Source organism: Pinus tabuliformis, chromosome Q, assembly GCF_031772625.1.
Source record: "Pinus tabuliformis cultivar Carrire ecotype Pingquan chromosome Q, CPIR1, whole genome shotgun sequence".
NCBI classification, from domain to species: Eukaryota; Viridiplantae; Streptophyta; class Pinopsida; order Pinales; family Pinaceae; genus Pinus; species Pinus tabuliformis.
This window is the reverse complement of record NC_142296.1, coordinates 929016036-929027657: the sequence shown is the minus strand read 5'-3', so window position 1 is coordinate 929027657 and position 11622 is coordinate 929016036. Positions and strand designations below refer to the sequence as shown.

Here is an 11622-nt window from a genome sequence, read left to right as displayed (position 1 = left end):
TAACCACACTTTTGCAAGAACATAGGCATGCATGATTAGTTGTTGAGTGATCCTTCACCTTCTTTCTGATCAATAATCAGCAAGTCAACAATGCTATAAAGAGGAGTGTTATATACTGCTCAATGGCTTTGCTGCAACATTGTTGATTCAGAAAGGGACATTAGTTGTTTTCCTGTAACGATACCGCACTCAAGGTAGTCAGCCTACATATACTTTGCATGGCACCTCACCAGTTTACCTCCCTGGGTTGAAAATTCACATTGACAAATTATACAAGTATAATTTGACTCAACACATACATACATGACCAAACACCTTCACCCAAGGAGAGCACAACCTGGCTCTGATACCAATCTGTAACACACCCTCCTCCCAGGTCCACCCAAGCAACCAACCAGTCAGGGTAAACATGCGATGAGAGAGGTCACTATAAGGGATTCAATCTCTTTGGTGACCTTAAGGAAATTGAATCAATGAAACATATCAAACAAACCCATCCACATCAACTTCAACACCCTTATGAGACATGTCAGCCAATCAAACATCCTGTCCTTGAGTCCCATTGATGATTTAAGCCTTTTAACCCCTGGTCGCTCTCATGTTATAGGCAAGACAACGTCCAGAAGCCAAAGTCACTCTCACAGGCCTATGTGCCAGCGTCCTTGGACTCTTTTCAGCATACCTATGCTAGCGTCCCCAAGATTTGAGCCACTTTTCTAGCCCAGAATCCCAGCCTTTGCCCAAAACTTGTTACAACCTCCAGAATCCATCAAAGACATGATGACAAGATAAACAAATCAAAAATCAACCTCAGGACTAGGCCTGAGCATCCCCAACCAGGACTGACATTCTATCAAACACTTGGCATCAATGCAACCTACAGATCTAGGATACAAGACAAAGCATAAATCACTGAAAGAACTTATGAAACATAACCAGAAGGATCACCACCTTCTCTATTGAACTGCTATATCATCAATTAGGTCTTTCATCCATCCATTTAACAATTACAAGTAAATACATGAAATAACCATGACATGAACCAATCATTTAACCATGCTTATAACCAACATAAAACCATATAAATATCAGAGATATGACAACCATTAAATCCACATATAAACTAGTGCAAATTAAGAGAACTTAGCTTTTATTAATCATAGGTAGATCTGACCAGGTTCGAGACTTCCACGTACCACCCGACCATAGACATGGCTGAACCAAATCTCTGTTTCGGACAATCACCCCCATGCCATATTCCAAGCATGGATGTGGGATCTCATAAAACAACCAATCCATGAACAACCAAGGGAATCCAGAGGTTAAACCACCTCCACGCTCATTAAACCGTTATCACACCAAAAATGGTGCTTCGATCACAATCGAACCGAACTTAGAATGCCATCCAGAATCCATCACTATCCTTGAAGAATTTTCCATCTCCTTGTCTCTCAGGCTTTACCACAATCCAATCTCGGATCACTAGGCCCTAAACCAAGACCAATCTCTTAGGCTTTACCGCAATCCAAACCCGGATCACTAGGCCCTATACCGAAACTTCTCTCTCAGACTTTACTGTGTATCTCGCCAAAACTAGTCAAGGGATTCCTAGGCCTTTGGGAATGAAACTTTTGACCACCTCTGCCCCACATTCCGAAATCTATCTGAGAAACCAAAGCTCAAACTAAACATCCCAACATACCATGGCATTCGGAAAAAGGCAAGGCTAGGCTGAAAACCATTGTCATAACTTGACAAAACCATGCCACCAACGGTAAGAGAATCATACACCAACAGGCAAAGCCATGCATGTCCAAACCATCTAGGAAATCACACATGCAAAAGGTTACCTGCAAGTATTCCTGCTGAAGCTGCTTGATCCTTCTTTCCTTTCCTAGATCCTTGCTTTCCTTCCTTTCCCTTTACTTTCTTTTCCTTTTCTTGCTCCAAAGCTAGAGTACTCCAAGAAAACTCCAAGTGACCAAAAGTGAGAGAGAGAGAGAGAGAGAATAACGAGAGAGCTCCAAACTTGAATTGACGAAAGGTTACCAACTGATCCTCATAAGCCTTTTTATTAATGAGGCTTATATTTTCTTCATTTTCCATTATTTTCCTTCAATTTCCTCCTCACATGCAACCTGTGACCTTTCACCTTACTTTTCTCCTAATTTCCTTTATTTTCATAAATAAATGTGCCAAAAATGCCTTTTTTCCTTTTAATGCCTTTGGCTTAGCCTTTGCCAATTTTCCTTAGACAATACACACATCCAGTGATGCCCACTAGGATATCTTTCCCCAACATTCAACTTGGAACAAGTGTCCCTTAATCGTGGTCTCATTTTTCCTTTATTAACTTTTATTACATGGAATTTTCACCAGGGCTATCACATAAGGAACTGAGGACAAAGGATGATCATCAAGCAAGAAGACGAAGGAACACTAGAATATGATCAGGACCACATGAAGACTCCACCTGATTTACAACCTTTTGGAGGATAGATATGAGAAACAAATCACATCCCTTGTGAAGTTGAAGTAAGAAGGGCACATTATCATTGCCACCTCATTATGTCTTCAATGTCATGTATTGTCGCAAACATTGAAACTCATTTCATGCATTTTCTTTAAGTGTTTTGGTCCTGTTTGCAACATAGGAAAGTGTCGTCTTTTCACATACTAGTTGTTGCACAACGTGTAAAATCCTATTCTAATGGTTTCAAGGGTCTACCTTTGTGTATATGAGTTGTCCTAACCATGTAAACTCATTCACAAAGTTTTGAGCACTGTCGCACAAGTGTCGTCGCAAAGTGTATCTTAAGTGTTGCACTTGTCGTAATTGGTCATAAAGTGGTCACACAGAGGGAAATATGTTGTTCATGTGTCATGGGTGATCTATGTTGTTGCGTCGTCAAGTATTGTAAGTGTGAGATCTCAATTAAATTCTTATCATTATACATATCAGTCTCACCGGTCTCACGCTCAACCATTTCCTAAGAGGCTTCTCAACCAAGCAACTTGGCTCCACCCGACCTGCTTGGACCATGCGCTGCGTAGTTCCAGACCTCAAGGTGTGACCTTCCCCCTTGGCACTACACAATGCACAATTCCTGCCTCCCAAGACTACTTCACTGCGCATTTTTTGTGCCCAAGGCCCAATCTTGACCTCCAAGATTGCGCAATCATTCCTCCCAGCCTGGTCTTAACATCACAGTGCGCAATCACAAGCCTCAAGCTCTTTCCCTGAGCCTCTAAACCACGTACTTTCACAGTAGCTCAGTCTCCCTTGACTCCTAAAACTACGCAATATGTCCTCCCAGTGTCTATCCCCTCAGCCTGCCTCACTGTCACCTAGGACTGCGCATTTCCCCCCCAGTCTGGCATGAATTGCGCACTACGTAGTCTCAATGATCAAGCCTCACCCCTGGCTTCTTGAACTGTGAAATTGCACAGTCACTGGGCCCTCTCTCCCGACCTATAACCCGGTCCCGACTCAGTTAATGAATTTAAATGCATTATATTAGGCTAGGGGGTTTTCAGATTGATGTCATTTCGTCATGAGTGAATTGTAGATGCAGGTACCCTCTAACACCATGACAAGATGATGAAGAAGGAGATGCAAAAGGGAAGCATGTTGAAAGACATCTTTGCAGCTGAACATGCTAGCTGATCAATCGAGGCAAAGAAAAGGGACACCAATTTCTGACCACAACCTAAGACTTGAGATCATTGAAGACTCCTTATCACCAAGCCATTAGGAGGTGGAAGACAAAATCATTCTCAAGCATATATTAGAGACACAACAGTAGTAGTGGCGTGACATTGCCACATCATCAAGCAGTCCATGTCAACAGTGTCATGCCATGTCATGTCATGAGATGTCATAGGCCACATCATCATTGTGAATCATGTATATTCAAAATGTTTTGCAAAGTAGAAGTCTAAGGGACACACATGGAATATGAAGAGTCATGTAAGTTGAAAGGTCATAGGAAGTCAAACAGTCATGAGGGTAGTCAAAGAGTCACAAGGAGGGTGAAACATCACCCCTTGGTTATATATACACCCTCATTGTATGAGCAAAGGACTTTTCACCTTGGCTCCTCCCACAAGGCACTAGAGAGATAGATCAGTTCTTTTGAGGAGCAAGGAGTGGCTCCAACACTCCACTATTGGAGCTAGTAATGTTCATTGTATACACATGTCTTGGAACTTTTACTTAATAACAGAAGCCTTCAAGGCCAACACGTTCTTCATGCATGGATTATGGATATTTGTGAGACTATTATGTGAATGTTTATAATTCATGTTTGCTTTCATCCATGTTAAAGTAGCTGAACTATTTTCGTTATTTTGGTATTTATCATATGGAGAATGTGCTGTAATTGCTATTATTGCTGTCACATCCTCATGGACTATTCCGTTGGATATTAGACAAATCTTCCTTGTCATATTGGTTTCAATGATCGTCGCATCTTTGTGGACTATTCCGCTTGATGTTGCACAGACCCTTCTTGTTCATGTGTGTCTCTACTAGGGTGGTACTACTACCTCTCTCTTAGAGGATCACTTCTCCTCCCCTCCGCAGTGAAAGAACTTTGACACACATATGATCGAACACTCACCAGACACACCCCTTTGCTTTTCGAAGGCGCATGTGCACTCCTCTCTCTTGCTAACAGTTAGAGCCAAGGCATATCTATAAGAATACATGGAAACCAGGCCGATGTTCAGGATGAGGCTCCTAATCCAAACGATGTGAGGTCTAATTGGGACTTCACATTGGGGAGATCCCTTGGTTGACGGATTTCCAACACCGTTAACAGAACTGCACAATGCACAATATCTTCTTTCGATCACATGCCAACTCTCTCTCATAGAAATTTACAAAAATAGAAAGGAAAAATTCTTTCCCAAGCTAAGGAGGTCGAGTTCAATCATTTCCCCAAAGATAGAATCAGTTACATTAATATTTGGAACTACTTGCTAGGAAATAGGGATCAAATTTAGGGAAAGTATGGGTAAAAAATTAGATCATATATCTTGAATCATGACATATGTTACAAAAATGAAGGAGGTTTTTGTATATGAGCTTGTGCTTGAGAGAAACCTCTCTCATTTTTCGAAAATTCTTCTCCAACTCCTCAGAATACGTGCCCAAAGATCATGACTAAAACATGAAATGATGAAATCTAAAAAATAGGCTATAAAGATTCATTCAAATCTTCCAATCTATGATATCTGTGAAGAAACTTAAGGAGGTTTTTATTATTTAGCTCATGTTTGACAAAAATGTCTTTTTGTTTTTCAATATTCTTCTCCATTTGGTTAGAAACTAATCTTGAAGTTAACTGCTGAAACAATAAAAAACACGGTAACACATTCTTCAGAAAAAACGCAGCAGAAACGCAACAAATTTTCTTTTCATACTATATAATCAATGCTTGAACGCTGATATCTTCTGAGCATACTAACGAACTTGAATTAATCTACACATCATCCTTCAACATACCAAAACAATAATCTGTGACTAAGCTTGCACGTATTGAAAGGAAAATATAAAACCTATGGATGTGAATCTGCAAGACACTTGTCAAAACCATATAAACTGATTTCAAGAGGTCTGGAGTCGGGTTGAAAGGTTAAATTTATGACTGTGTAGAAGTGCAACAAATTTGCTGCGTTACTTCCTCCTTCAGAAAAAGCGCAACAAAAACACAACGAATTCACCATTCTCATACTTTGGGCCATCTCCTGGATTTCTGAATGTGTGAGATAGGTGGAAGACAACCTCTAACACATCATGTACTTAATAGAAGACATCTGTTCAAACTGTAAACCTCCATTCTTGAAAATCATCACCTACAGAAAAAACGCAGTGACTGAGCGGAACGAAACTTCACTTGCATGTGTTTGAGCAAGTGTTGAAGTCTGTGACCAAGCAAAATGGTTGATGGATGATGTTGACAACCTCAAATATCTTCTTTGAACCTCCAAAACTCTGATCTCACACTCTTCACAAAAACTAAGAACTTGATCTCTATAAGATCATAGCAACACTTTTACAAATTGACCAAAATAATGAAAAACTAACCTCATTTTAATTACTATAGCATAGGACTCTAACACATTCATAAACCAATATTATCTTTTAATATTATATTAATTTATATTTTATTACACATAATTTTGAATAACTATATCTTTTAATCTTTATAATTATTTACATATTATACATTTCATTCTTTGACACAAATGTATTTATTGTGAAGTTATGTTAAAATTAAATACTATATAAAAATATGGTTGATGTAATTATAAAAATAATTTTAAATATTTAGATGTATTATTAATTATATAAAAATGGTTGATATAATTATAAAAATAATTTTAAATATTTAGATGTATGATGTAATTATAAAAAAATTAAATATTTCTTTATATTTTTGAATAATATTTTAAATTTTAAAATAATTTGAATTTCAGAAAATAAAATAAAATAAATTTTATTTATAAAATAAAATTACATTTATTGATTTTAAATATGCACAAATCTCAAAAGTCTGAATTCTGAAGTTAAAAACACATTACCACTTAAACTACACAGGTCTGAATTCAGAAGTTAAAAACACATTACCACTTAAACTACATTTGAGTGGAGCAAGAAGATAGATGACAATGGAACTTGATTGGTTACGGATGTTTTACAAGAAGCTTTTACACGTGGTAGCTTACTTTTGCAAGGACTCCAGCCAATTGGTCTACTCTCAGGCGCACGAAGATAGCTTATCCACAACTGGATGCCCTCTTCACTGTCAGGATATCTATACCTCATCTCTACGTGGCCACATCAGATTTTGAATCATCTCCAGCCCTTAGAAGCATATCCCATTGAAGTAGTACTTTCTTTCACTCGGGGTACCCGTTCCTTCTACTCTTCCTGCTATCAGTTGTGAAAGGGCACTCTCGTATCTTACCTTCCTTATCACTGATGGCAGCGACCATCTGCTGCAACTACTATTCTATAGGCCCATCTGCTTCTGCATCCTCGTCCACATGTGCTCCCATTGCTCGAAGCTTTCATGTACTGCCCAATGACTCGAACAAGAGATTACCCAAATGGAAATGCAGGTTATTGGATTTGGTCAGCAGACGAGGTCCAGGCAAATGTACTTCCACTTATGGGGCTCATGGCATCTCTATTAGGTGCTCCAGAGCTTCAGCAGAAGAACCCAAGGTACTGACTGTTATTTATATGTATAATTTATTACTTTTTAGTCTACAGCAGTGGATGCAATATGGGCAGGACCGAGAGACACAGCAACTGACTTTTCCTTTTTGTTTTTTGGGTTTTCTGAGAGCAGAGCAAAGGATTTTCTTTGAGAGAGTGTAGCTTCTGTATTGCATTGGCAGCAACAATTGTGACAATGCAGCCCTCTGTTGAAGCTGCTTCTGCATTTCAACCTGTACCTGTATTACCTGATCTCTCTGTATTGATCTCAGGCCCTCCAATCAAAGATCCCAAAGCATTGCTGAGGTATGCTCTTCCTATTGACAATAAACCCATCAGAGAGGTCCAGAAGTCCCTTGAAGACATCACAGAGAATCTTAAGGTTCCGGGAGAGAGGGCACTGGAGCCTGTGGCGAGGGTACGTAAATACTTACTACAAAAGGAAATAGAGAACACTTCTTTTTGTTCTTCTTTTTAAAAATATTTTCGCTTTTCCTCTCTTTAACATCCACTCGGGTCATATTAGAGCAGTTTTTTAACAATGTAGATCCAGGATCTAGGATCTCTGTTATTAGGTTTCGTATTTCGATGGTGTGCTCTATTACGAAAGCATAGTAGGGCCCTCTTTTTAAAATTAAGTAATTAGGCTCTGCATGCCCACATGGTCAAACCTGACAGCTATCCATGGGGAGACACAGAGAGAGTGGAGTTTGGTCTCTTTGTGAACTCAGGGATCTCTGGCTTATTTCGTTTCCTTTCATTTTTCTATCCTTGAGCTCAGTGTCCTTTCTCTTTACCATATAATGTTTAGGAGTTTTATCTTGCTGGATTTTTTTTAGTGCCTTGTTAAGCTTGAGCTTACTACAAGTTTCCCTTTTTTCTCCTTGATAAGCAGAACATAAGGCAAGCTTCTCGCATCCTCAGCCAGAATAAGCAAGCCATCCTTGCAGGTGTTGCTGAATCAAAGAAAGAGCATGGCCAGGAATTGATGGACAAGCTCACTGTTGGACTAGAAGACTTTCAGAAGATTGTGGAAGAAAGGGAGAGAGATGCAATTGCACCAAAACAACAACAGCTGCTTGAATTTGTAGGAGGGTAATGTCCAAAACAATTCTTGAGATATTAATTTTTAAGAAAAGCACAAAACGCGAGTTCTGTCATATTAAGTGCATATTTTCTTGCTATGCATTTGCATGTTTTACCTTTCGGGAAAGTTCCACAGAAGAAGAAATCATAATGTGCGTTGAACCTTAGGTCCAGTTTGAACTATCGTTGTGGAGATGCTCCTCTAATAGAAGACTGTAGGTAACGTTCAGTGATTTTAATTTCAATAGAACCAATATAATGAAATGTTACGAAATTTTAAGTGATTTTATTTTCAATAGAACCAACTCGGTGAAATGATAAGAAATTTTCTTGATCAGAAATTTCAAATTTGCAATTATTAGGATAAGTGTTGTCTCCTGAGCGGTGCCCTACATACCATCGAGGATAATGGCAATCACTTGGCACTCCTATGAGCTAGAGTGGTCATCCTTTCTATCATTATCACTTTCTTTCTCGTGCATTGTAGAGAGAATGAAGTATAGAAGTTTGGCAATGATCTTTGCTTGCCATTATCATGCATACAACATGTGGCTATTATTTGGAGCAACTCTTATGTAGTCTGGCTTTCTAACCCCCAGCTCTTACAGCTTTCTATGGATCTGTTATCTCCTCTATTGCTTTCTATAGATTTATTCTCTTTTATCACACAAATGGTTGAGGGAACCACACCTCTTCAACCTTTTACTCGTTTTTGTACAATATCAGAGAATTAGTGAGTAATTATCACTTACCTCGCATAGTACCTTTCTTGGGACAACCTCAACCAATTAGTTTGTTGTTCTGATGTTAAAACCAACTCAACCCAACTTATATTTTGATATCAAGAAGAGTTATTCTGTCACCACTGACTAGTTGTGGTGAGGACATTTGGGCAGTGAAAGGCAACTATCTGCCGCAACCCTAATGGTCAAGTGATTCGTATTTATGATTTATCCATTGTTATATTAACACATGGGATTGCATGTTATGACCTTTATACCCTTCATGTGATACACACAGGTCACTATGACCTTGGGTTTTGCTAAGAACAAAAGATGATTAACACTCCACAAGTTGAAGTCAAATTGAATTCCTGATTACAAAACAAAAACATGAAGACATTTTTTTATAGCATGCTTTAATTGTAGCTTAAAAATGTTTAAAAATTATGGCTATATCAAATAGATCATAAGATTCCAGCCATTTGAACATGGGTATGTTTTAAGATTGCAAACTTCAAAGTTCTGGTGATAATCTGCATGAATCCCTATATCATTAAAATGAAATTCTTCCGGAGATTATGTTTTCATGTTGTGAACTTGAATATGGTGGGAATCATTTGCTTAACTCGTTATTTCTTTGAACAGAAACAGTTCTATATTTGTATTAAAATAATGCTGCAGCCTAACTGTCTAGCAAGATAATACAAAGCATTAGGAGGTCCAGAATCAAAATTGAAGAACAGTTTCTATCAGCACTACTTTCTGTTCTAACCACTTGATGCAAGGTTCCAGTTCTACCACTATCTATCTGGCAAGTATATAGCTGTATAAACTGTCTTAGCAAAAGAACAACTTTCCAAAACATTGCATAATTCAAAAACTAGTGATGTTCAGGCTCACTGTCGGCTTTTAAATTGTTACCGGACTTGGTTGACTGAACAACAGAGGATTGTTTCATTGCTTGAGCTGATGGCTGCTGCACAATAGCATACTCCTTATCCATTAGAATGTCCATTTCAAATGAACCAACACAGAGGGAATGATGTACCCATGACTGATTCCCCTCATTAACATATTTTTTCTCCAGCTCTATCTTCTCAATCCTGGCCTGCAACATGTCTATTTTATCTGCTATCTCATCAATCTTCAGAGTGTTGTTTTCTGAACTGATTCCAATCTGCCTCTGCTGGTTTCAACTGAGTCTATCTGAAATTTGATACCATTTATTTGCCTTTGCATTTCCTTGGCTTCCAATGCATTCCTTCTCTCCCAGTCGTTCCTTCAACCTTCCTACTGCTGGTATACCGAGAAAAGAAATCCTGAGCCTCTTTGATATGCCTCTCGCACCTCCAGATGCCTCTATGCAGCTCCAAGTTTTCACAGAGAGTGCGATGTTCTGAATGACAATGGGGGTTTGCCGTTTTCTCCTGATGAATTTGTTCACTACAAATAGTTGGGTCTAATACTATCACACCAGGGTGACACTGCTTCCATTCATATGGCTTGGGCTTCCAAAGAGTAGTCCCTACTACCTGTACAATGAAATGAGACCAGCCAATCCCAGTGGCTGGAAAACGTTGGCTCAGGGCAAGGTGAGCAGGAAACAATGGAACCACAGACAATCTCTAAGCACGTTGAATTTTAGTACCACATGGGATCTACCATCCCATCCTGGCACGGGATATTACCTCCGTTTCCATTGAATTAAATGACATGAGAGGGGTTGATGTTAGTAGTGCACAGGCCTAAGTGTCTAGGTGTGTGGAAGTCACCTAATTGACCCTTAAACCTTATCATTTTTTTTCTCTATGTGGTTCACGGTCCTCGAAGATCGGTGACCGCTACTTCCACAGAATATTTGTACCAGGGAGATTTACCCGAAAGGATCACTTCTTGCCGGTTCAACCATGGAGCTTGACCCTGAGAGTGTTGAGAGAATTGAACTTGTGACCTCTCAATAGCAAAGGTGCTTTAATGACGGGGATTCGACCAACTGAGCTAACCCTTGGGTCTGACCTTAAACGTTATCAATTACATTAATTATTAAAGTAATTGACTTTTATATGATAAAGTGAGTTAATCTAATGAAATGCAAAGGTTATTTGCATGAATGAATTAGATGAATCTCAATCATTGATATCAAGTGATGTTGAGCTCTAATCTCAACCGTCAATCATTTTGGATATTAGGGTTGTGGATTTGGTCAATAACTCGAACTTATGAAAATAAGACTAGGCTAAGGGAGAAGACACATCTTGACCACAAGACATAGTGAGATAGTGAGATCTTAGTGATTGGATGGAGAAGGACTTTCATCCAAAATTGCAGGGTTTGAGGAAGAGTGCAAGGGGCAACAAGGGAAGGATCCAGATTAGCTAGCAGATCGAAGGACAGATCAAGGGTTTGATCTGCTGGAACATTTCCAGGTTCTTGTTGTATTGGTACATTTCCTCAGAGGGCCATTATCCCATTAAGGGAGCCCTTGTATGCTAGCTATAAACTTGAAACAACAGGATTTTTAAAGGGCAGAAATTAGGCGTGCATGTGTAGGAGATTGATGTTTTAATTTGTTTCTGCTGTTATATT

At 39.0% G+C, this 11622-nt stretch overlaps 1 protein-coding gene across 1 annotated transcript in view; it reads left to right on the top strand.

Moving 5' to 3' along the window:
• The first annotated feature begins 6847 nt into the window (after positions 1-6847).
• The window catches only part of CYP38 (cyclophilin 38), a 44801-nt gene continuing 40026 nt past the window's right edge, over positions 6848-11622 (top strand). Inside the window, exons 1-3 of the mRNA XM_089385465.1 lie at positions 6848-7234; positions 7362-7646; positions 8124-8323. Coding sequence (XP_089241591.1) covers positions 6989-7234; positions 7362-7646; positions 8124-8323 — 731 coding nt within the window. The 5' untranslated portion in view covers positions 6848-6988. The remainder of the gene's footprint in view (positions 7235-7361; positions 7647-8123; positions 8324-11622) is intronic.